The sequence below is a fragment of the Martes martes genome, assembly GCF_963455335.1.
Source record: "Martes martes genome assembly, chromosome: 3".
NCBI classification, from domain to species: Eukaryota; Metazoa; Chordata; class Mammalia; order Carnivora; family Mustelidae; genus Martes; species Martes martes.
In genome coordinates this window covers 178586122-178613709 of record NC_137890.1, presented here as the reverse complement: position 1 = coordinate 178613709, position 27588 = coordinate 178586122, and the positions used below count along the sequence as shown (strand labels likewise).

The window sequence follows — 27588 nt, the reverse complement described above, 5'->3', positions numbered from 1 at the left end:
GCCCTTTGCAGCTTCTAACGTTATCCGTCGCGATGATTTTGGCAGCGCGGGGAAGACATGCATAACGAGATGCTGGCTCGCAAAGAACTAAAACGTTTTTTTACCCCCAGAACGTAATTGTATTTAATTTGTTTTTACAGCAGTTATATACTATGGGGGGGGGGAACCACTGAAAAAGCCCATAGCAATTTCATCCTCAAGGGAGTCAGTATTAACAATTAGGGGTACGTAAACGCATATTCGTGTTACATAAAGGCGGATACTAATGTAATCTGCCTTTTTTGCTTAATGCGTTGTGGCTTTTTTCTGTATCAGTGCATAAGCGTCTTTGCACTGCCTTCTTAACTTGCACTGATTTGGACCCAAAGCCTGGAAGGCAAGAATTTTCTTCTCCCTGCACCTTGGCCAGTGGCCAACCTTAGTAAAACTCGTTAGAGATTTGACAAAGTATCACCGCAGTGGCCAAGATACTGGATAGAAGAAAGCTGAATTCAGGGTTAACAGCCATCTTCTGTAAAGTATTGTCGGTTCTGCTTAATGTGAGGCAGTGTTTTTTTTCAGATTGCAGTTTTCATCCATTAGTGAACTGTGAAATTAATTTTGTGGGTCATAGCTAGTACTTGAAATTAACGAAATAAGATGGCATAGGAAATATCAGAATGCATTACACGTAGCAAGGATATTTTGTAAGCTTTGTTTTAACTGCGTGTGTGTTTGGGGGGGCTGGTGCGTGTGTGGGGTGCATGCGTGTGAAGGTGCGTTGCATGTGTGATTGCGTATGTGTACTGGGTTGCGATATAAAATGTATTGCTTCCTCTGTGCCATGCTAATTAAGTTTGAAAGTCCCTAATCCAAGGTACTGTCAGCACTGATCTCAGAATGGGAGCAATGATGCAATTAAGCTAAACGTTATCTTCACTCTTTTCTTTGGAATATGTGACAGTGTTTATTGCAGCAAATTAGATTCCTAATTATTTGTTTTCACATAATATTAAAACAATCAATTAGCATTCTTGAAAATACAGAGACGAAGTATTTTTATGGACGTTAAGAGGTTAAGAGCATAAACTGCTCAGATTGACCTAGGGTCAAATCCCCCTACACTGTTTGTTGGTGTGTGACCTGGAACAAGATTCTGCTCTTCTCTAAACCTCAGTTTCCTGATTTATAAAGTAGGAGTACCCAGGACACCAATTTCTTAATGCTGTTTGCCGTTCAGGTAGGATAATGCATATAAAACTGTTGACGTAGTGCCCAGCCCAGATTAAGTATTCACTAAAAGTTAGCCATTATTATTTTATTAAGACTGAATGGAGGGTCTAGGATAATGCTTGTCACCAGATGCACAAGACGGATAATCCAAACAAGTGGGAAGTTGAAAATGAGTTAATGTCGTAAGGGAAGGGACACTGAAATAACATGTTTTTTTTTCATTTCATTTGGCCATTGTTTTGTGATCACTCCCCAATTGTTTTCCTATTGCTAGACAGGTAATTTAGATGATCTTACTCAATAAACCCAAAGCCTTTCTGTTGTCTTTTTAAATTTAATATGAAGTTGGTGTCTCTTTTGTTAGGTGGTTGAAAAATATTTCCCATAGGGATTCTGGATTTTGTTAGCTCTTATTTCAAAATACCGCAGTCAGCTTGGGAAACACACACTACAACTCTGAACTCATTTCAGTAGTGTGTTTATCTCTGCAGTGGGTACAGATCTCAGGTGTGCAAGAAATAGACCCAAAAAAATGCAATTTTGAGACATTTGTGTTGAAGTCACCTCAGGCAGTTCAGAGGTCTTTGTTCATGGCCCCCCATCAGTTTATACAGTCTTAATTGTTTCATGAACCAATGAAATAGAATGTAAGCATTGTCTTTTTGTATAGCATTATTATTTTTATAAAAAATGAATGCTTTGCACTCAAAGGAAAAAAAAAAGAAAACGCCATTGCTAGAGTACTTAATTGGGTGTGACAACTGTAAAAGGTTGGGGGAAATCTTAAATGTTAATCATAATACTGCTCTCAGTTTTAGAAATGTCTTTAAGTTCTTGTTCTATTTTAGAGGAACCAAAGTGAAAAACTCATTGATGGTAAATTATTATGTGGTTTTATGAAAATATGAAAAAAACATGACTGGGAACTCTAGCTGTCTTCGCCACAAAAAACCTCAGTGAAACAAAAAGCTTAACTTGGCCTTGAATCAAACATATACATTTATATATTTTAGGTTAGACAAAATATTGATGATGTGTGTCTGTATTTTTGAAGTCTTCTTTCTCATTTTTAAATCGTTAACTCACTGACTGCTAGCTCTTATCTTGTCAGATAAGAGGGCTTTTGTCTTACACGGGTAAAATACTACACAGTTATTAAAGATTCTGTTTTGGAATTATATATAATATCATACAGAGGTGCTCATGGCATATGGTTAAGTGAGAGAAGAGGCTATAGAGTAGACTGTATGGTGTCATTCCATTTTTGTAAAAACATGTTTAGAACAAAGAATATATGATGAATATTAATGGTGGGTAGTGGGATTATGACTGATTTTATGCTCTTTATTTTTATAATTGTACCATAATAAAAATTTTCCTAATAAAAATTAATAAAAGTAATTTTTTAAAGAAAAAAACTCACGTGTGTTTTCCTAATTTGCAAGCATAAATGAGACTAAGTCTTTGCTCTAATACTGATCCTTTGAATTTGGACTTTTTTTAAACTAATTTTTCCAATATTCTACAAAATGGTGCTGAATATTTTAACTTACCCTGTGAAAAGCTCCCTTGAAGAGGGAAGAACCATTGTCCCAGAATTTTCTTAAATTCTGTTCAATTTTCTTAAATTCTGTTCCAGAATTTTCTTAAAGCTCTCTGTATTAACTGCTTTCCAAAAAAAAAAAAAAAAAATCCACACTGCCTAAATATGTAGTCTAAACTCTCAAGTTTTCTTTTAAATACAATCATGTTGAAACTGAATCTACTTTTCTTGCTTTATTGCCCCTTAAATTTTTAAATGAAATCTTGGCTCCAGCTGAACTTGTCAGCTTACGATCTCTAAATGTACCTCCGCTTTCTTGCTTTTGTGCTTATGCGTCTTTGTTACTTGGAATACTTTTTCCTGATCTTTGTTTAAGCAAATCCTACCCACTTTCCAATGTCCGGTTAAAAAACCACATCCACTGTGACGTTTTGGCACTTATTTTGTGCATTTCTCAGATACCACCTGGTATTTTTGCATTCATTTCCTAATGCCATTTTAAACTACTCAAGAGCAAGAAAGCTTGTCTATTTCTATCCTTTAAAGCTTTTAGCGTGGAACTCTGCACAGGGTAGGCACCAGATATTTATTCTTTGATAGACAATGCTGTCCCGGGCTCTCCTGAACCCAAGTGTTGGAATTATTTGTTAACCAGTGATTCCGGGCAAGGGGCAACACACTGCCAGCAACAGTGCGGAAGAATAAAAAAATGGATAATTTGGCTTAATTGTCGATTGATATAGAGAGATGATAAAGAACTGACAGCATTCTTCATTGAAACTAAAATAGGAGCTGAGTTATGTGGTTAGTCCAGGACCCAAAGTTAATTTTATGTAAATATTCCTTTCAATCGTTTCCCATGAACGTTTCTCATAGGAGGTTATAGCATCTTTGTTCTTAACCTTACCAGGGACCCAGTTTATTCTTTTGTAGCTGCTTGTTCCCGAAACCCGGAGATGTGAAATACGGGATGGTGGGTTATACGGGTGGGCCATCAGAGTTACTCTACTCCAGAGCATCTTAGGAGGTCATGTGGGATTCAGTGAGTCATAGTATTTTATAAAGTGTTTTGTATGTTCAAGAGTTAATCTTTTTTTTTCCCCGTTGAAGCATAATTAATTGTGTTATTTTTCAAACCTAACTATGACTCTTTAGGGGGGTACGTAGTTGGCCCGTGGAAGATACTTAGGGGGCTTATCTTTTTTTTTTTTAATTGCTTTAATTTACAGATGTTTGCCAGGACTAATACAGCTGATGTAATACCTGCTCTTTCCTACTCAAGGTAGGTGACTTGTTACTTTATGAAAATACCAGGTACCAGTAGAATTCAGAATTGGTAGTAAAAGACACATTCAGTCATGAAAAGTAATATAATCCCAGACCCCAAAGAAATGATCCCTTTAATAAGTAAGAATTTTATTAGTGCGTAAAAAATGATGACTTATGTCATTGCTTCAGCCTGTCTCAGAATCACCTTAGAGCATTTTAAATATGCATGAGATGCATGTGCCTGGCTCCCTGCCAGGCGATTCTGATTCGGTAGGATTTTCAGGTGGGGCTTCTCGCATGCAAAGTTTTAAAAATGCACATCCGGGTGCTTCTTAGTCATTGTAGCTCATTGTCATCACGGCATGTATGTGACAGGAGATGATAGAGATGTCATAGAAATGTCGGATGATAACGCGGAATGGGAATGGGAAATAAAAATGGGAATTGAAGACTGTAAGTGTTGAAGATCAAAAAAACTAAAGTTCAATTATGTGTTTGATATTAGATTCGTACTTTAATTTTGCCTTTCATTCAATGATTGTTTTAAATATATTTTGAAAAAAGCATTAAAAATTTTTTTATTTTTTGATTTTCAAAGTTTAGATTTAAGTGCTATGGTTCTTTCAGCTGGAAAATTGCTCTGTCTATAAATACAACTAAAGCTTGTTTCATTTTGCTGTTTCAGGACAGTAAATGAAGTAAAATAATAGAAAAAAAGACCATATTTTAAGGAAGTCATTTTTTTATATACTCTTCTGTTTCAGAAGCTGGTTTAATTGATTTATTTTCCCCGTAAGCGTGGAAGTCAGAAAGTCAGAGTTTCTTACAATAAGACGTAACAGGTAAGGGAATGTTATGGTAGCATTTTCATGTAATAAAACTCTCCTGTTTTCTTTGATTTCAAAGCTGTGATTTCATTTTTAAAGGATGATTTTAATTAGTAAACTTTTTGTGTTGCAGATTCATCTTATCAGAAATACTCAACACATTATAGGATCATTCTGTTCCATATTTTCCAACAGACAAGAATGTTTAAAATAATTAGAATTAAAACTTGATGAAATTATTTCTTACGATTCCGTTTGCACTTTAATGAAACAGCTCCAAAACTGAAATTGTATTGATTTATTACGTAACATAATCAGTAATAGTAAACACTCTGTGTCAGTGAATAAATTGGTTGTGTATCAGAATTACTTGGGGAATTAAATTCTGAATTCTAGGCTGTGTCTCAGCCCTACTAAATCAGAATTTGGGGGAATAATTTTGATTTCAGCCTGGCTTGTGAACCACTGCAATAATGCAATGTGGAAGGATTATAGTTTTAAGGGAGTAGGAACTTGGGAACTTTATTTGTAGAAGAAATCTCGTTTCACCGACTGGAAAAAATTCCTCATATTTAACTTGTTTTATGTGGTTGTCAGAAGAGAAGTGTCTTTTGTGTTTCAGACGTGAATTAGTAATTTTTGATTTTTAACGACTCTCTCAGATAATTTAAATTCTGTCCCTTTGTGGAATAAGCCGAAAGGTACGTGTGGTATCTTTATTTTCGTGGCAGAATTAGATGGTAAGTGTGACGCGGAGTCTGCTTCTCCCTCTCCCACTCCCCCTGCTTATGCTCCCTCTTTTTTCCTATGTCAAATAAACCAATCTTAAAAAAGAGAGAGAGAGAGAAGAAGAAGATGCACAGCTCTCATGTGCACTCCAGGGTCACCGAAGGATGCAACAGCTCACGGCAGCCTCACCTAATTCCATAATTGTTAGAAAGAAGAGAGCCTCGGACTCGAGGATGCATTTCTGCTCTGTGACACTATCATAGCTGTTTTCCGCACGGTAGTAGGGAATGATTGTGTTTTGCCATTTCTTTCTTTTTTTTTTTTTTTTTTCAGTTTGAGTTTTCCAGGACCGTAGCCGCTTGACTTTGGTCACTCACCATGCAGAGCAGACAAGGATACTGCAGCTACTGCTGCGTGCGCTACAATAACCTGGAGCAGGTGAGAGGCCCCCTGCTAACGGGCTTGAACCTCAGAAGACCTCGTTTATTTAATACGTTAAATTCACTTATTCCTCCACTGAGCAGATCGTGTTGCAAATCTTCTAGTCGGTAGACAGTTTAAGGTTCTCAGGGTGAGACTGTGAGCAAATCCAGCTACCTTTCTTCATGAAGCTTACTTCGTAGTGTGCTAAGACAGAAAATAAATAGTCATATAAATTTTAATACAGGGATATGTCAGATTGGGATAAACGTTATGAGGACAACAAAAGAGAGAAGAGAGTGCAGTTTTAGATAGAGTAGCCCTTGCGGTGAAGGAAGTGACATTCGAGTTGAGATTTGAACCAAGTGTGGGATCCCGGCTTGCTTATCTTTGGGGGGAGAATTTCTAGGTAGAGGGAAGAGAGAACGGAGACCCCAAGGCAGAGGGGTGGTCAGCATGCTAACCCGAAGCTGGCAGCCCGTGTGGCTGCAGTGCCGGCCAGTTGGAGGGCAGGTGTTAAGTGAGAGGGGAAGAATTCAGAGGATTAGATTCTGTAAGATGTTGTAGAATAAGGGAAGATCTTTGAAGTTTAGGCTTTAACACACCAATGTTTAAAGTTTTGCTGTAGATAAATGTCGCTTTCCCCCCTTCCTATTGTTGCTTGTGTTTTTGGTGTCATAAAAGATTGCCTAATCTGTGGTCATGAAGATTTCTGCCATGTATTTTCCTCTAAGAATTTTAGTTTTGGTTCTTACATTTAGGTCTTGGGTTCATTTTCAGTTAATTTTTAAAAATATATATTGTGATTTTAATTACCTCCTAAAAGCCCTGTCTCTAAAGATAGTCACAGGGAGTTAGAACTTCAACATGCGAATTTTGGGGGTGGGACACAATTCAGTCCGTAGCAATTATATTGATTTGAATTTTAGCTGTTAAACCAATTTTGCATCCCTGGGCTAAATCCCACTTGGTCATGGTGTTTAATCCTTCTGTATGTTGCTGGATTTGGTTTGCCAGCACTTTGTGGAGGATTTTTATATCTATATCATAAGGGATATTGTCTGTAGCTTTCTTTTCTCGGGATGTCTTTGGTTTTGGTATTGGGGCTTCCTAGAATGAACTGAGGAGTGCTCCTTTCTTTTCTTTTTGTTGGAAGAGTTTGTGAAGCCTCGTATATGGACATTTTGAAGCAAGTCTTCATGGGAATAGTAGCTGTAGTCCTCTGACAGGGATTGTTAACTTGGAAGAGTCTCAAGGTTTTCTTCAGGGTCTAGGCTGAGGAATTGTGTCATAGGTGAAGTCGTAATATAACGAAGCTCTGGTCCTGGTAGTGCTGGACTGTTTTATCCCAAGTGAAATCTAAGACAAATTGTAATACATAAAAATTCAACTATATATAGTTGCATTTGTTTGAATTGTCAACAGTCATCATTTAAATTCATACTAAGGAAATGTTTTTATTGTGATTTCTAGATCTCTGCCTTAAAAAAAAAACTTTCTAATGGTAATATGTCAGCAGGTAATATGTTTCAAAGCTCTCTTTAGTGTTTCTGTCACAATTGATAATTATAGCATCCCTTGACTGGAAGATTATTTGTTGAACTTTTGATAGTAATAAAATATACTAAATCTTTAACTACAAGCTGTATTCGGTAAGCACTCAGTCTAACTTTTTCTTAAGGTTTAAAATAATTTTTTAGACATTTGGATACTCATGCATTAAACAGACATTAAAAAAACTGTTGATGACAGTCAAAGTGATATGTGCTAAGTATAAAGATTTGAATAAATAATAATTAAATAAATAGATTAAAGAAATGGATAAATTTCATGGCTTTGGAGAACTTTTAAGGTAGTGGAGAAATGCAGCGCCCAAATCTAGGTGAATATTCAACAGAAACGATGGAAACCAAAACACAGAATATAGCTACCAACTCAGAATTCTATGCTTAAGAAATACATCCTTGAAAAAAAAATGAAATAGAAATATTTTCAGAAAAAGAAATTAAGGGAAGGGGCACCTGGGTGGCTCAGTGGGTTAAAGCCTCTACCTTCGGCTCAGGTCATGATCTCAGGGTCCTGGGATCGAGCCCCACATCGGGCTCTCTGCTCAGCGGGGAGCCTGCTTCCTCCTCTCTCTGCCTGCCTCTCTGCCTACTTGTGATCTCTGTCAAATAAATAAATAAAATCTTAAAAAAAAAAAAGCTATAACTTAACAACAACAACAAAAAAAGAAATTAAGGGAATTTGTCAGCATCAGCAGATCCTCCCTGAAGGAAATCCTAAAAAGAGTTCTTCAGATAGAAGGAAAATGATTCCAGTTGGAAGCTCAGAGAGAAGGGCAGGCGGTAGGAGATCTAAATGCTTAGTATCTCGTATGAGGGGTCAACAACAATGGCATAGACACTGTAAAGAGAGTAAATCAAGTTAAGTCCTTGGTCAAGAAGAGACTAAAAGTAACAAGTAATTTTAGATCTTGGTAGTTCTGGGCTGCTTGTTATAATCTGTTACTGCTAATAGACTAGAAAAAGAGCCTAGGCTATAACTAACTGCCAGGTTAACAGAAAGGGAAACCTTGGAATAATAAAAAGCAGTCCACGAGAAGGCAAGAAAGAAGAGAAAAAGGGACATCGGATAGGTAAGAATAATAAAAAACAGATTTAAAAATAAAAACAAAGCTTAAAGAGAAATATGCTAGTAGAATATTAGGTGAAAATAGACTTGGTGCTTGAATTAAACTATATTTAATATTTTATTGGAGATTCTAGCCAGGGAAATACGGAAAGAAAAAGAAATTAAAATGACAAAAGTTTAGATAAAAAGAAACATACTGTTATTTGTACACAGTGTGATTGTGGACATAGAAAATCCTAAAGATATCTAGGTAAACTGTTAGAACTGATAAGTGAATTTATTATTTTTTTAATTAAAAAAAATTTTTAGTGAGTTTTAAAAGCTTCTTGGGCCAACACAAAAAGAAACTGTATTTTTATATTGTAACACCATACAGAAAATGAGATTTTAAAAAGATGCTTACAACAGCATCAGAGGACATCAACTCTTCAGGAATAAATGTAACAAAATATGTATATAAGGTTTTTATATAAAAAAGTATAAACATTGAGAAAGTTAAGAAAAATTAAATAATTGGTGTGCTATACCGTGTTCATGGATTGAAAAAATCAATATTATAAGCATGTCATTTCTCCTCAAATATATATATTAAGTGAAATTCCAAACAAAATTCCAGTAAAATTGTGTTTAATGAAAATTAAGCCAATTCTAAAAATATGTATGTACATGCAAAAGGCTAAGGAAAACTAGGATACTCTTGAAGGAGAAGAAGAACAAAGTCAGAAGTAATAAATATCCAAATTTATTACTAAACTACAGGCTTTAAGACAAGGGTGCAAAGAAGGATTATGGAAATAAACCAGAAACTCCAGAAAAGACTCTGGAGTCTTTGATTTGTGACAAAGGTGGTGCTAAAGCATGGTGAGGACAGGAATTTCTTCAGTAAAGGGTACTGGGTCAGTTGGCTGTCCATATGGAGAAAAAGAAATAAAACTCTATTACTATCTCATCCTGGACACAAAAGTCAGTTCCAAGTAGATGATAGATGTAAATATTGCAGGTAAAACAATAAAGCTTCTAGAAATCAATAGAAAATCTCCATGATTTTGAGGTAGGGAGAGATTTCTTAAACTTATAACAGAAAGCACTGGCAAAGAAAAAAAAATGGTAAATTGGACTGCAGTAAGAAGCAATGAGAGATGATTAAGAAGGTGGAAAAATGCCTTGTAACTATTTCTGGAAAAGCTGTGGATACACACACACACACACACACACACACACACACACTCTTTATGAATACCCCGCCCAAAAGAAAGAAAGTGAAAAGGTAAGCCACAGGGAATGATACTTGAAACACATAAAATTGAAAGAAGAGCTCATGTCCAGAATAAATAATTTCTATAGTTCATTTAAAAAAAAGAAAGATGCACCTGAAAGACAGGAAGAGACTTGGACACACCGTAAAAGAAGATATGCAGGTGGCCAGGAAAATGAAAAGCTATCACAAAAATTGCAAAGCAACAGTGATACAACATGAATCCCCACCCCCCTTTCCAGTAGCTAAAATTAAAGAGCCTGACAATGGCAAGTGTTGATGAGGAGAAAGAGGAATGGAAACTATGATCCATTGCTGGGGAGGGTGTGAATTGGTACAGCCACTTTGGAAGACTAGTCAACAGAGGGTACTGCAGCTGAGTATATGCAAACCTTATGATCCGTAAGTTCCAGCCTTAGTAATACACTCAACAAAAATGCATGCACGTGGGCACCAAAATCACATATAAGAAAGTTTTTTGCAGCATAATTTATAACAGCCATGAGCTGTGAAAGACACAAATGTCCATCAAGAATGAGATGAATTAATGATATATGGTCTATTCATATGATGGGATGCTACACAGATTAAAGCAAATGGACTACAGCTAATTTGGATAACTATGGATATGAAAGAGTATATAGACTGTATGATTACACTTACGTAAATTTAGAAACTTTCAAACCTAATCTATATTGTTAAAATTTAGGTAATAGTTAATTTGGGGGAAGAGGAAAGGAATATTAGATTGGTATGGGACATCAGAAGGGTTCTGAGTGCTCATTAGTTTTTCATGGATAGATGGTTATGGATGTGTTTTATTTTGTGATCATTTACTGAGCTATACATATGATTTGTGCACTTATCTTTATGTGCATGTCAATACAGAAAATTTAAAGAAACTGACACCTTCTGGGATATATAGTGTGGTGTTATCTGTGGTTTTTGTCAGTGCAAGTTTTCCATTTATGTTGACTTTTTAAAATTTTTACTGAGGCAGAGAGAGGATGAGGTTGGATTTTAGTTGAACCTTTATTTGTTTCCTTGTACCTTTGTTCCCTTCATGAACCAGGAGGGCGAGGGTACTGGACAGTGGGGAGCTTTGAGGGCGGAGGATCTTGAGACTGTCAGAATTTAGACTGTTACTGGAGCTAAGGCAGCATCAAAGTAGATCCCTGAAGTCAACATGGAAGGAGAGAATTCCAGGAGTTGTTAACAGTGGTCAGGAGCTGGCAACCTGGCTTAAGTTCTTTTGGCATCTTTACTATGATATTTAAAATATGACTTTTCCTTGGTATTGTTAAATGAAAACATGTTATTAAATTGTTGTCAATAACTCACAATGGAAATAGGGCATTAGCAGTAGCGTGTTATAGGGAAAGAGGATAAGCTTTAGAGTTAGATGCAGATCGAAACCCTGGCTTTGTCCCTGGCTGCTGAACTGGAGGCAGTTTACTCTAATCCTTTGTGTTTTACTTTCTTTATATCAAAATAGGGACAAGATTCATACTCAGTGAAAATTCAATGAGATTACTGCGTGAATGGAATAGCACTGTGTTTGATGCGTTACACGGGCTCAGTAGGCTTCTTTCCCACACCTCTTGATAGTTCACTGAATGACACTTGTGAACACAGACTCTTTCTGTGGAGAGAATTACAAAACAGAAAAAAAATTTTTTTTTAAAGATTTTATTTATTTATTTGACAGAGAGCGAGCAAGATCATAGAGACAGGCAGGCAGGGAGGCAGGGGGAGCAGGCTTCCTGCTGACCTCAGAGCCCAATGTGGGGCTCGATCCCAGAACTCTGAGATCATGACCTGAGCCGAAGGCAGAGGCTTAACCCACTGAGCCACCTAGGCGCCCCAAAATAGAAAAATTCTTTGTATTTATTCCAATATTCTGTTTAAGCGAGGAGTTGTAATCTCTGAAGAAAAATGATGGACTTGTGCATTATTAATCTTCAACTTTTACAAATACAGTGATCCAACCCTCTTCTTTAACAGATTTTTATAAAAATATTTGCTCAGTACAAATATAAGAATTTATAAGAAAAAAATTAAAATTACCTATAAGTGTAGCCCACAGATGTAAATGCTTTTAAGATTTTGGTGCATTTTCTTCTATTGATTTGTCTGTACATTTTGTTTTTTTTTTATCTTATTTTATTTTTGTTTGTATGTTTTAAAACCACAGGTTTAGGTAAAAGCATACATGTGATTTTTGCATCCCCCATTTTTCTCTTATCTAACATTTCTCCATGTTATGTAAAATTTTTCATATTATTTTAGATAGTTGCATGTATTATGTTTTAGGTCATGCTATAGATTTTACTATTAGACACTTTGAAGATTTCCAGTTTTTTGTTGTCATGCTGTGATAAGCCTCCTTTTTTGCATAAATCATCCACATTTACAATGATTTCCCAAGAGATTTAGAGAAATGTAATCACTATATCCAAGGGAAAGAAACTTCTGTTTTTTGATACACATTTTAGAATTGCTCTGCAAAAAGGCTGTCTCAATTTATACTTCTACCCAGAGTATCTAAATGAATCCATTTGTGAAACTCTCACTACTGTTGAGTATTACCTGTTTAAAACTACTTAGTTTGTTTTTTCTTTTTAATAGCACATGGCCAGTGCCCAGCACAGATACTTGACCACCCAGAATCGACAGAGGATGGGCACCACTAGCTTGATGGAACGTTTCCTGCAGGACGTGCTCCGGCACCACCCATATCATTCTCAAGAAAACAGGTAAAGAAAGTAGCTGACTGGAATTTTGTTAGTACAGCATTCTTGTGTGTTCGATGTTTTTCCAGACTGTTTTTACAGTCTCGTACTTCTTAAAGTAAATCTTTTCATTAAAGAATATAAAGTGAAATTTTACCTAGTAATTTCTCTTTGCTTCTATTTTAAAATCTTTTCTAGCTTAAATAAGAAATTTCACTGTAAAAGATATGAGCCGCATCCTGCTTTTTTTTTTTAAATAAAAGCCTTAGGTCAATAAATGGTTATCCATCATTAAGGTGTTCTGTTAAGTATATCATAGGATTAAGCAGGGGAAAATGGCGGGGGGCAAAGATAGCTTTTAGAAGATCAGGAACGGACCAGCTGGTGACTGCCCCGGAGTAAGTAAAGTAAGTCCATTCCACCTTAACTGAATTATTTGCTAACTGAAGAGAAGAGGTAACAAATGCAATCGGCTATTAATCTGTCAGTGTCTTGATAGCTTATTTTGTATCAGTGTTTTGGTTGTTTTAATAAAAATAAATATTTTGCCAACATTTAAGGGTTAATGTATGTCAAAGAAAACATTGGTAGAAGATTAGATTAAGTACTGTGTGTAGGTTTGTAGCTGTAGCTGTAGGAGATAAAGCAAAACAGATTATTAGCATATCTGTGCAGAATAGTTGAGATAAGCACCAGCAGTAGAAAAAGGATAAACTTCTTGAATGCTTTGTTTTGCAAGTCACAACCCAGACTTGAGCAAATGGGGAAAAAGTTTAAATGGGGAAAAAGTTTAAAAAAATAAATGTTTTTCTTTTTTTTTTAAAATTATTTAATTTTTTATTTGACAGAGAAATCACAAGTAGGCAGAGAGGCAGGCAGATAGGAAGGGAGAAGCAGGCTCCCCGCTGAGCAGAGATGTGGGGCTCGATCCCAGGACCCTGGGATCACGACCTGAGCCGAAGGCAGAGGCTCAACCCACTGAGCCACCCAGGTGCCCCATAAATGTTTTTCTTTAGCTGTTGGAAGGATAGACCGTCTTGGGGTCAGTATAAATTTCCAGCTTATAGCTTGTATAAGCAATGCTTCAACGGACATTTGTACATGCAGCTATTTCTGTGATGTAGAATTCTAGAACTTGAACTTCTGGGCTCAAGTTTCTGGGCCTTAGAAAATATTTTCTCTTTTTTAACCTTTCATTTTGGAATAGTTTCAGGCTTACAGAAAAGTTGTAAAACTGCTACAAAAACATTGGACTCTTCAAATGTTAAATCTAAGATAATGACGGTACAATGATCAACTCCATGAAATTACATGCTATTTATAGTCCTCCTTCAGATTTTGTCAGTTGTCTTACTAATGTCCTTTTTCTGGGACCAGGATTCAGTCCAGGATCACACATGGCATCTAGTTGCCCCATCTCAGACACTCTTAATCAGGAACAGTTCCCCAGTCTTTGCTTTCAAGCCTTGGACTCTGCTGGCCAGTTATTTTGTAGGATCTCCCCAAGTTGGGGTATGCCTGACACTTTCTCATGATTAAAGTTAGGTTATGCATTTGGAACAAGAGTAAATTATAATTGGTGTTGTGCCCTTCTCAGTGTGTTCAAGCGATCCATGATGTTTCCATGTCTCATGGCTGGTGATGTTAACTTTGATCACTTAATTAAGGTGGCTTCTCTAATGTTACTCTTTCCCCATTATAATTAATAAGACTTGTGGAGAACTCCTTTGAGACTATGTAAATAAATATCCTGTTTCTCATTTCCACCCATTTATTGTAAGCGTTCATTGATGATTCTTCCTTGAAACAGTTATTATGTATATTAGCCTCCATAAAGAAGAACTTTCTTGTTATCTAATTTATCTGTTTATATCATTTTAAACTCATGGCTATGTCTTCTGTGGGTGTTAATAATTTACTGTTACTTATTCAGGTGGTGTGTGGAACTTTAAAATTCTTGAGACACTTCCTAGAAGACTATGCCAATTTATATACAATTTATATAACATACATATACACCAGTAGTCTATGAGAGTGCTCATTTACTGTTGCTCTTGCTAACACTGGGATTAGCAACTTCTTTTTTTCCTCATAATAGGCCAAAAAGGCATATCCCTTCATTAGCCTTTATTTACTTATGAGTAAAATAGAACATTTATTTACATAAATTTTTTTTAGCCATATGTTTATTTTATGGATTATTTGTAGACATTGCATGTTTTTCTATTGAATTGTTTCTGTATTCTGGATTTGTATGCAATATTTATAGATAATAGTCCTTTGTATTTTAAATATAATTATTTTCCCAGCATCTGTCATGTATCTTTCATTTGTGTGTATTGTCCTTTACCATATAGCAATTAAACATTTTGACATAATTAGATGTAAGCGGAATTTTCCTTTATAGCTTCTTTCATGTCTTTTCTTCATGTCCTTATTTCTGCTTTTAAATATTTTTAATCTTCTGGAATTTGTTGTCATATGTGGTGTGAGGCAGGACTTCTTATTTTTTTTGTGAAAGTATATTAATTATCTCCATTGATATAAAATGTCACTTGTAAGGACGCTTGGCTGGCTCTGTGGGTAGAGCAGGAAACTCTTGATCTACTGGTTGTGTGTTTTGAGCACCATGTTGGGTGTGGAGATTACTTTAAAAACAGAAAAAATGTCACCTGTACCATAAATTCCTCTGTTTGTGTATCTATATCTACGTTCCCATCAGTAGATCTGATTTTGAATTCCATTTTTTTACCTTGAGTTTTTTTTAATCCCATGCTAACACATTATTTATGTTTATAAGCGTTATAAATTACAGTTTATTTCTAAAAGTTTTTTCTCTCCCCTCCTTATCTAGACATTGTAGGTTTTTCTATTTTAATCTTTTTGAAATCAGCTCTTACTTTATTTTTTTTTCTATTTATTGGTTTTCCTTTTTCCTAATTAATTTCCTCAAATTTCCTGGGTGGGGGGGGAATTTGATTATCTTTCTTTGTGAATTAAGTGCTCATTTAGTTAATTTGTGTCTACTAATTCTTTTTTTAGTGGAAGATTTAAAAGAGTGAGGTTTCCATTTTGCTTACATCTCATAGGTTTGATGTGTAGTTCTTAAATTTTATTTATAGATTTCAAAAATTTAGCACAAGAATTATATAAAAGGGGTTTTAATCTTTAATGGTTAGATATTTAGAGGGCTTTTTGTTGTGAAATTAGTTTAAAATGAGTAGAAATACACATTGTGATTTAGTTAATTTTAACCACATGCAAATACAGAGGCAAATCAAAGCACCGAGATGGTGATTCCTAACTTTTTTGGGATTTTGCCGAATTGTTTGATTTTATGATTCTGCCTTACTTCCTTTGCCAAATGTTACAAGATTAATTTTATTTTGAGAATATTGTGATAGTCTTCTAGGGTTCTGAAAAACTAGGGTAAAATGGTAATTGTACTGCACTTTTCTTGATTAGAGTTCAGAAGTGTGAAACATGCTGGAATTTTTTGGCCTGGGTTAACTTTTTAATTTTACAAATACCAAAAAAATGTTCTTTTAGTGTTAATTATAATAAATTTTTATGGGAAAGAAATAATGATATTTATGACATGTTAAAGAAAAGTTGCATGTGGCTGAGCATGTATACATTTCTCTTAGATGATTAAAGCATCTCTCAAATAGAAAAATATTTAATAAAGGTATTTTTTAGGTGTTAATCTATTTTTAAAAACTTACTTATTTTTAATAGACTACACTTTAGGACAGTTTTAGATCAACAGAAAACTTGAGACAGTAGTACTGAGTTCTTAGATACCTTCTCCACCTAGTTTCTCTGTTACTAAGAACTTACATTACTATGGCACATTTGTTACAATTAATGAACCAATATTAATACATTAACTAAGTTCTGTAGTTAATTCATCTGTTTTTAGTTTTTACCTAATGACTTTTTCTGTTTCAAGGTCCCATCTGGGATAACCATGTTCCATTAACTCAACTCCTCTTGGCAATTAAATTTTTTTTTTTTGGTGGTGGGGAGGGGCAGATGAAGAGGGGAAGGGAATCTTAAGCAGGCTCCATGCCCAGCACAGAACCTGGTGCAGGGATTGCTCTCGTGACCCTGAAATCATGACCTGAGTCAAAATCAAGAGTTGGACACTTAACTGACTGAGCCACCCAGACGCCCCTGATTTTAGCTATTCTAACAGGTGTGAGGTAACATCTCATTGTAGTTTGATTTGTACTTCCCTGATGATGAATGATGCTAGGTATCTTTTCATGTGTCTGTTGGCCATCTGTATGTTTTCTTTGGAAAAATGTCTATTCATGTCTTCTGCCCATTTTTTAATTGGATTATTTGTTCTTTAGGTGTTGAGTTTTATAAGTTCTTTATATATTTTGGATACCAACCATTTGGTCATTTGCAAATATCTTCTCCCATTTGGGTAGGTTGCCTTTTAGTTTTATTTTCTTCACCGTGCAGAAGCTTTTTATTTTGATGAAGTCCCAATAGTTTATTTTTCCAGAAAGACATGTAGGAAGAAGTTGCTGCAGCCAATGTCAAAGAGGTTACTACCTGTGTTCTTCTCTAGGATTTTAGTGGTTTCATGTTTCACATTTAGGTCTTTAATCCATCTTGAATTTATTTTTGTGTATGGTGGCGTTATCTACAGTAGCCTAAAGGAAATGTGTGTGTACGTGCACGTGCGCACGCACGCGCACGCGCACACACACAGGAATATTACTCAGCCATAAAAAAGAATGAAATCTCGCCATTTGTAATGACATGGATGGAGTTAGAGTATCATGCTATGTGAAATAAGTCGGAAAGACAAATACTATATGAATTCACTTATGTGTGGAATTTAAGAAACAAAACAAATGAACAAGAGGAAAAAAAGAAAGGCTAACAAATAAACAGATTCTTAACTTACAGAGGACAAATGGATGGTTACCAGAAGGGAGGTGGGCGGGAGGAGAGGTGAAATAGGTGATGGGGATTAAGGAGTTAAACTTGTGACAAGCACCGGGCATCTGATGGAAGTGTTGAATCACTAAATTGTACCCCTGCAATTAATGTTACGCTGTATGTTAACTAACTGGAATTTAAATAAAAACTTTTAAAAAACCCAACAGTGTGTTAAATAATAGCTAACATTTGAATGATTTTATTTTCCAGGCTTTTAAAAAATGCTCCTAACATATAACAACTAATTTACTCTTTAAAACAATCTCATGAGGGAAAATAACATTATGTTCTTTTTTGGGGGAGAGAAATGAAGCCTAGAACATTAAGTAACATATGTAACACTTTGCTGTTGACTGCTGGGATAACTGATAAATGATATATCGCTTTTTTTTTTTTAAAACAGCTTTTTATGTTTAGGAGCCATTTGTGTTTATTAAGTAGCAATTGGTGGAGCTGCCTCCACCTTCTCTACTGATTTCCCTCCCTGAAAATACATACGGTATATAGCCTCATGTGATCGCCTTGATTCTTTGTCCTCTAACAGTCAGGCCCAGGATAGCAAGAAAACGTTTATTGTACATTTATTGTAACATTTAAAATAGATATTAGAATATTTTTATGGATTTCCCCCTTGCTTTTTAGATCAACCCAACATGAGAGACTTCTTACGAATACCGCGCCACCTCCTGAAGTGGTTCCTGTGGATGATTCTGTTTCTGAAGAAGCGACTGAGGATGCCGCTGGCGTAAAAGGAGAGAGCTCCAGCAAGGGTTCTGAACCTAGTAAAGAGTTACATGCTAGACCCGGCAAATCTCAGGAATGTATACAGGGTGTTTCAGTAAGACCATCAGTTATTCAAAAACTGGAGAAGGGACAGCAGCAACCCTTGGGTTTCATTCAGAAAATTGGGAGTGGCATGAAAGAATTTAACCCAGTTGGTATTGGTCAAGCTACACATACTAGACCAAGCTTAATATGTCCGTCAGTGATTTCTAGTGCTCCTGCTAGTTGTTTAGCTGGAAGTTCCTTTGACAGACCAGTGACAACGAAAACAACTAAGTTAGCAGCAGCAGCCGGTTCCGATTCAGTCAGAAAATGTGACCCGAACAAAGTTGACAGATACCTTGAACAGCCAGACAGGGGCTCTAGAAATCCTGTGCCGTCGTCCAACCTAGAAACTTCTTCAGTTTTGTATCAGAAACCTAAAGAACCAAATAGGAAATCTTTAGGTACAAATTCAGATAAATTGATCATACAGGAAGCTGTAAAATCTCAGCGTAAAGCTTTGTCAGCTGGCGCTAAAGTCCGTGAATTTATGGGTGCTGAAGGCTCCTTAAAATCTGAATCTCTTTCCAAATTATCTGTCAACCAAGCAATCAGCCTGAATAAAAGTGGCATGCCTTCTAATAAGGGAACCTTTGAAGATGCTACAGCAAAGCACCGTGAGAAATTCCTTTCTGGTATGGATCATACCCACGAGGAAAAGCATTTGGTTTTTAATAAGTCAGCCTTTTTAGAACAGAAGAGCTCAGTGATTTCTGCAGTGAAATTTGCTCGTGGCTCTCTTCAGTCAGTGTCTGATCAACCCGAAGAGACTGCACAAGACCTTTGGAAGGAGGAGCAAATTGACCAAGAAGATAAAAACTATGATTCGAGAGCTTCTGAAATGAGTTTTGACTGCAGTTCCCCTCATTCACTGACTGATGAATCTAAGGTCACTGCCAAAGAAGTAAACCTTTCAAAGGAAGCGTATGCAGATTTGCAGTGTAAGAATAAGACATCTTTCATTTCTGTGGTGAGTTCGGATCGTGATGGCTCTCTTCCGTTGGCTACCAACCGAACTCAAGTAATCGTTAAAGGTGTAAGTGCTCAGAAGGCAAAGCCTATTAGCCTGGTTGATGAAAGCTATGAATCTAGTGATTCTGAGATTAATTTCGAATGTGATGCCTTACTTCAATCAACTGATGACTACCCCCGGCAACCTGCAGAAGAAGGAAACCTTCCTAAGGAGGAACACATTGACTTGGTTGATAAGAACTATGGATCTAGTAGCTCCGAAGTAAGTACTGATTCTCCGTTTCCTCTTCAGTCAGTGGGTGACCAACTCCCAGTGGCTGTCACAGAAGCAAAACTTGAGAAGGTTCACATTGGCTTGGTTGATAAGAACTATGGTTCAAGTTGTTCAGACACAAGTATTGATAACGATGCTTCTCCTCAGTCTGTAGTTGAGCATCCTCACCTGGTTGTCAAAGAAAGAAATGTAAAGGATAGACAGGTCTACCTGAAAGATAACCTTAAATCCAGCAGTGCTAAAGCCCTTCTTGATTATGCTGTCTCCCTTGAGACAGTGACTGATGAATCTCAGAGGGCTGTTGAAGACATACATCTTCTGGAAGAGAAGAATGAACCTGTGGATATGAACTATGATTCTCATGGTTCTGAAATGAGTTTTCACACTGATGCTCGATTGGTGGCTGGCCAGTCTGGAGTAATAGTTAAAAAAGTGAACGCTCGAGAAGTAGGTCTTGACCTGGAGGATAAGAGTGTTAAATCTAGCAATTCTGATCAAAGTTCTGATTCTCGTGCTTCTCTTTATCAGTCACCTAGTGATCAACGTGAAATAAGTCTGAAAGAGTTAAACGTTGACATGGAAGTTAAGAGCTATGGGTGCTCCAGTTCTGAGTTGACTTTTGAATCTGATCCCCCTGCTATGTCGGGTACTGAACATTCTGAGATGGACATGGAAGAAATAAGAAAGAGGCACATTAACTTGGAAGGTGAGCACTCTGGGTCAAATAGTTCTGCAATAACTTTTGACTCTGATATTCTTCTTCGCTCAGGAGTTGACCAGCCTCAAGTAGCTATTTATGTGGAAGAACCGAGTCATGTGGAAAATCAGACTAATAAATCTTGTGTTGCTGAAGTAACTTTTGATTCTGATATACCTGTTCATTTGGGGACTAATCAACCTGAACTGGCTGTTAAAGACATAATCATTCAGAAAGAAGAATATATACACTTAGGGAGGAAGAATGATGAACCCAGTGGTTCTGCAATAAGTTTGGATTTTTATGTCCCTTCTCATTCAGTGACTGACCCTCCTGAAGTAGCTATGGAAAAGCTAAACCTTCAAAAAGAAGAGCAGATATACTTAGAAAATAACGACAATGAGCCTAGTGGTTCCGAATTAAGTTTAGATTATGGTATTTATCATTCAATGACTGGACATTCTAACAATCCCCTTAAAGAAATGAATCTTCAGGAAGAGCGCATACATTTGGGAAATAAAGGTAATGGGCCTAGTGTTTCTGAAATCAGTTTGAAATCTGACCTTTCTTACCATTTAATGACTGATCATCCTAACATAGCTGTTAAAGAAATGAGCCATCAGAAGGAACACATGTACTTACAAGATAAGGATAATGCATTAAGCGTTTATGAAACAAGTTTGGATCCTGGTGTCCATCTTCATCAGTCAGTGACTCACAAGCCTGAAACTGCTGTTAAAGAAATGTGGCTTCAAAAAGAAAGGCATGCTAAATTCAAAAGTAAAAGTCCTAAATTTAGTAGTTCTGCAACAGGTTCTGACATCCCTCATTATTTAGTGACTGAACCTCAGATAGCGGTCAAAGAAATCAATGTTCAGAAAGAAGAACATGTTCTAGAAAAAAAGAGTGATAAATACAGCAGTTCTGGAATAATGTTTGGTTCTCATGTCCTTCCTCACTTAATGACTGAAACACCTCACATTGCTGTTTTGAAGGAGGACCGTGTTGTCCTAGAAGGTCAGAGTACTGGAGCTAGAGGTTTTGCAGTAAATTTGGATACTGGTGCCCCTCTTCATTCAGTCATTGGCCAACCTCAGCTAACCCGCCTGAAGGAACAAAATGTTCATCTGGAAGATAAAAACCGTGAATCTAGTCATTGTAAGATAAGATATGATTGTGGTGACCCTCATCAGCTATTGACTGGACAATTTAGGGAAGTGGTTAAGAAAACAAACCTGAGGAAGGAAGGGAAAGTTGTAATGAAAAATAAAAAGATTCAAACTAAAAGTTCTAAATTAATATGCTCTTCTGGTGTTTCTCTTCAGTCTGGGGCTGATAAACCTGAAGGGGCTATTAAACGAGTAAACCCAGAGAATGAAGGTCACGTGAACGTGGAAGATAAGAACAGCCAATGTAGTGGTTCTGAAATGAGTTTGGATTCTGATTTCTTGGTTGAGTCAATAATTGATCAGCCTCAAGTAACTAATTTGGATCAGGACCATACTGAGCTAGTAGAAGATAAGCACAGTCAATCTGGTGGTTCTGAAATGAGTTTTGATTCTGAGGATCCTCTTCAGTCAGTGGCTGAGCAGGTTAGAGAAACTGTTAAAGAAATAACCCTTTGGAAGGATGAAGTTGATGTGGAAGATAAGAGGGATGAAGCTGATGTGGAAGATAAGAGGCAAGAAGCTGAAGTGGAAGATAAGAGGCATGAAGCTGATGTGGAAGATAAGAGGGATGAACCCAAGGGTTTTGAAATGATGTATGATTCTAATGTCCTTTATCAGTCAGTGGCTGCCCAAACTGAAGAAGTCGTTAAGGGGATGAAGCTTTGGAAGGAGCATGTGGACATGCAAGGGAAGATTGTGGAACCTAGTGATCCTAAAATAAGTTTTGATTCTAATGAACCTCTTCAGTCTGTGCCTAATGAAATTCAAGATGCTATTGCAGAAATAAATCTTCTGAGGGAAGGACATGTTTGTCTGGCTGATAAGGACTATGAACCCAATGATTCTGAAATAATTTATGTTTCAAATGTCCCTCTTCAATCAGTGGTTGAGCAACCGCACCTTTTGGAAGGGGAACATGCCAGTTTGGAAGATAAGAGCGCTATCGCTTGTCCTGAAATAACTTTCATTTCTGATGATCATCTTCAGTCGGTGGCTGACCAGCTTCAAAAATCTGTTAAAGAAGTCAGTCTTTGGAAGGAAGACCATATTTACCTGGAAGATAAGAGCTACAAACTAGGTGACTTCGAGGTAAGTTATGATTCTGATGTTCCTGTTCACTTTGTGACTGATCAGTCTCCTTTGGCTGTCAAAGAAATAAACTTGCAAAATGACCTAGAAAATAAGAGCTGTGGACCTAGTGTTTCTGAAATAAAATGTGATTCTGGTGTTCATTTGCAGTTAGAAGTTGACCAGTCCGACGTGGTGTGCAAAGAAATAGATCTTCCGAAGGAAGGGCATCTTGGCATGGAAGTAAAGACCAGTGAACCTAGTGATTCGGAATTAATGTGTGATTCTGACGTCCCTCTTGAAATAGTGGTTAACGAACTTCAAGTGTCAGTTAAAGAAGCAAATCTTCGAAAGATGCTCTTTGTGGACCTGGTGACCAGTGATAGTGATTGTGAAGTGATTGCGGAGTCTGATATGCCTTTTCAGCCAGTGATTGACTCACCTCACATGACTGTCAAAGAAATCGATTGTATAAATACGGAAGGCTATGATCTAGAAGGTGAATGCTGTGACTCTTGTGGTTCTGAAATAGGATATGTTTGTGAAGCCTCTCCGCAGTCACTGGCAAACCAATGCAAAGAGACTTTCAAAGTGGTAAACCAGAAGAAAGACTATATCATTCTGCAGGAGTCAAGCTGTGAGTCTTACGGTTCTGAAATAAATTTTCAAATCGACCCCCCAGATCGGTCTGTGACTTACTCATCACAAGAGTCTGATAAAGAAATGGTGAAAATTATTGACTCAGAAGAGAAGAGTTGTGAATCGGATAGTCCTAAAACAGATTTTAAATGGGAAGACGATGCTGAGCCAATGGCTGAGCAGCTCCAGGAAGAAGACAAAGGAATCAACATTTGTCAAAGGAAAGGTCTAGAAACCATTGGCCGAAAAGAAAAGCACTGTGAAGCTACTGTTTCTGCAGTGCGTTGTAGTGCCTCTTCTGGGTCAGCAGTCCATCAGAGGGGTAGTAAGGGAAAGATTTTGAAGTTAAAACATGCAGATCCAGAAAGTATGAGCTGTGAACCATGTGGTTCTGGAATGAGTTTCCAGTGCTCTCTTCAGTCTGACGCTGACCAGCCTCAAGAAGCCGTTAATAAAACGGGACTCTACAAGAAGATGTCTCTGGACCCAGAAGAAACAAACCGTGATTCCCACCCAACCTCTATTTTCATAGTTGATCCTGCCAGGAACCTGGAAAAGGTAAAGGAGGTCATAGAAGACGATCCTGATGAACCTGTCCTTGAAGCCTTGCCTCATGTCCCTCCTTCATTTGTGGGGAAAACGTGGTCTCAGATAATGAGAGAAGATGACATGAAAATTAATGCTCTTGTGAAAGAATTTAAGGAAGGTCGTTTCCACTGTTACTTTGATGATGACGGTGAGACCAGGAAGATAAAAAAAAAAAATTTGAATGAAGAAAAAAAGATTACCTGGACTGACGCGAGTCAGGATACTACCGCAATTCAAGTTCTTTCAGATTGTGATGATAATACAGGTGGCGTTTCAGATACCGATGACTTTCCAGTGGCCTTAGATAAATCTAGCCATCATTCTACAGTCAAGAGGCCTTATTATGAACAATCATGGCGACTGGCTGCTCGATGTCAGGCTGTAAAAGTCAGCCATGGAACTCAAACCAATTTCTCAAATCAGTCAGACACACAAGACAGTGGACAGGAGGACGACTCGCCAACAGGGAAGCGTTCGCTTCAACAGGACAAAAAAACAAAAAAGAAAGTGAAAATTGGAGCACATGAATATCCTGAAACATGTACTAAAGTTCTGAAGCCTTTGCAACCCAATGCCTTAGTCTACGTTATTTCTTCAAACATGAAATTTCAGGACAGTGAAACTGCCAACTTCGCTAAAAAGTACCGCACCCCCAGAAGTCGGGATGTTAGCATAGAGTACAAATACAAACGGAGCTCCTTTAATTACTATGACCCACTGAGTAAGGAAATTGTAATTAATCCTCCTCTGAGCATAGATGTATCAGACCCTGACAGAGTTAACTGGCTTCAAGCTAGTCTCAGCGACCTGAGCTCCAGTTCAGGCGAAGAAGACGCTGAAGACTGTGACCCAACATCCGTTTTGACCATAAGAGATGAACTGCTGGCCTATCCGGGGGCCCCTGTTTCACCTGAGCGAGTGCCACGGCCGGGGACTTCGGGGACTTCACGGCCGGGGACTTCGGGGACTTCACGGCCCGGGACTTCGGGGACTTCACGGCCGGGGACTTCGGGGACTTCAGGGACTTCGAGCGCGGGCGCAGCTCCGAAGGAAAGTAATTTCCAGTTAACGCTCCTCAACAGCGACGCCGCCGGGACCTCTTCGGAAGCAGGTACCGGGAAGTTGTCAGAAGGTAAAAAGAAAATTCAGAGGAGGGTGACGACGAATGATGATAAGCCAGACTTCCCCACGAAGGTTTATAAACCGATGAGTCTCCAGGCACAACCCAGGATCGCTTTCGAAAAACGGCCAATTTGGATTCAGACCAAAGTAAACGACATCATTCGGAAGTATCTTTCAAAATACTCTTTCCTGCGTCGCAAGTATCAGTCCAGGGGCGCCTTTCTCCGACTGCATCTTAACCAGAAGAAATGCGACCCCCCCAAGGCGAAGGCGGCGGCGAGGAGCACCACCCATATGGTTTTGAGGTCGTCGGTTGCGCCGGTGCCCGCGGATCCGCCGGTTCCTGCGGAATCGCCGGTTCCCCCGGCCCCGCGGCTTCCCCCGGCCCCGCGGCTTCCCTCGGTTCCCCCGGCCCCGCGGCTTCCCTCGGTTCCCCCGGCCCCGCGGCTTCCCTCGGTTCCCCCGGCCCCGCGGGCTCCGCTGGTGGCGGCGCCGGCGGCCGAGGGGCGGTCCCTCCCGGCCCCCGGCTCCGCCCCCAAGCCGCCGGGGCAGCGCGGGCCAGGCAGGAGGAGGAATGGTAAGAAACGCTCTCGGAAGAAGAGAAGACGACTCTCCCGACCCGTGAAGATCTACGCTTTGAGAAGCCTGTATTCCCAGGTGCCCTACTCCGACAGGATGAGGACTCGGCTATCAAGCAAGCGCGAGGCTAACGAGACCGTCTAGACGCGTGGAGGCGAGCTGAGCAGTCCGAGCTTCACTCGAAACACATTTGTGCACATAGCTTTCCCAGCTTCGGTGAAAAAAATTTACCTTCAACTATTTTGCTACAGACATTATTTTTCAGAACTTTTATAATTCATTTAAAATTAGTGTTTAAGGTCCTCTCTCTCTCTCTCTCTTTTTTTTTAGAGATCCAAACGCATCCTTTGTCCATTTGCCATAGAAGAGCTTCACCTTAATTTATAGCTATAATTTAGCACAGTATATATACACATTTTTTCTCCCTCAAATCACGTCCCTCTTATTTATTTTTTATGATTGTATCTCATGTCAGCAGGTCATAATACTGCAAAAATGAATGTGGCAAACATTAAATGCTATCTTATTTTTACTTTTTAAAAATTGAAACAAAGGAATATGTACTTCTGTGCGTTTCAGAGTGGCATTGTCAATACCGTATTCTAACTGGAGAATTAAAAAACTAGAATAAGTTATTTCAGCTTTCCAGTGAGGTTGATTTAAATAATCACCAACAAAATAGAATTGATCTTTCTTTTAAAAGCATCCAAGAAAATGAGATTCCGTAATCTTTAATCCAGTTTTTAAAAACTGCTTAGTGATTTTCTATACATACACACCTTTAAATTGGATTTGCAAGTTTCTAACTTATTTGGACACATGCACATATACAGTCTCTGTAGGTTTTTCTTTAGCATTATTAGATCTTAAGGGGAAAATGATCTTGCCAGTGTAATTATGTTTCCCACCACCTTTATTTCTCTCCACCTGAAGTACTGGTGGTTTAATATGAAAATCTGGGTTATCTTTATGGCCTTACCTCTTAAAAATATTTCAGCCACTATCATATCATTTTCTGTAATTATTGAACAGAAATTGAACTAAAATTACAGCTTTGGTAATTTGGGCAGACCGTTAATTGTCCTTAACAAATTATTTGTAATCTTAGTATTTCAAAAGATCTAATAAAACTGATAACCTACGTGGAGGCCAGTTTTGCAAGGGAAAAACTACATATTTGTACATTCGTTTGGCTTTCCTTAAACTTACTAACTGATTTTAATAGTTCAAACAAAAGACGTTAAGATAAGCAGTTAGATCTGAGATACTCAGAACATGTTTAGATCCTTTATTCGGGGACACTGGTTGAGCTGGTACAGACACATCTAATTACCCTGTTTAAGACAAGGATCCTGGATCCTTTCTATCATTAATGTTAAAGGAAACATGAATTTCAACTCTCTTGTATAAACCATATCTTATTGAAACTAGATCAGTGTACCATGATTTCAGAGATAAAAATGTGTTACTTTAGACTTAATGAAATATAGTGTAACAGTTGGTGTCTAAATGTAGTTTTATTTCAGGGGCCGTTTTTAACCTGTGGGTATGTTATGATGGCGTTCTGTTGTAATTTCTTTACTTCTAAATTTAAAACAGTAATTCTGTTGAAAAACATGGGCAAATGTTTATATTTTTAGTTGCAAAGCAACTTCAGCCTTGCCTCATGTACAAACATATTTTAATTCCCCTCCTTAAAATGATACTATGGGCCACTAGTTTAAAATAATCCTCCAATTTTAATTTAGAAAGAAAACTGTCCTATTGTTTAGGAAGTAAACAGCAGTTAATATGTGAAAATATTCTATTTGTGGATACTGGTGTCTTTTTTTCCCTATAAAGTAGACACGGTAATTTCCTTAAGTACTATTAGTAGGCATTCTGGATGCTTTAGGCTTAAGTTAAAAAGCAGGAGATCATATGGAAATAATGTACTCAATGAATATGATGTGTCATATCTATTGTGATTGCATCACGCGGAGAGGACAGTTCTTATAAGTGAAATGATCAAAACAGTTAAAAAATTTTACTACTTTTTTCACATTGGAGACTCTTCTAAATACCATTTTTTTGAG

At 37.6% G+C, this 27588-nt stretch overlaps 1 protein-coding gene across 1 annotated transcript; it reads left to right on the top strand.

Moving 5' to 3' along the window:
• Nucleotides 1–5958: 5958 nt before the first annotated feature.
• Nucleotides 5959–25657, top strand: ZDBF2 (zinc finger DBF-type containing 2; the record flags this gene model as incomplete). The annotated part of the gene is made up of 4 exons (XM_080799453.1): nucleotides 5959–6018; nucleotides 12518–12645; nucleotides 18223–22606; nucleotides 22757–25657. 4 exons carry the CDS (start codon nucleotides 5959–5961, stop codon nucleotides 25655–25657), a joined length of 7473 nt encoding a protein of 2490 aa, XP_080655579.1.
• Nucleotides 25658–27588: the final 1931 nt, after the last annotated feature.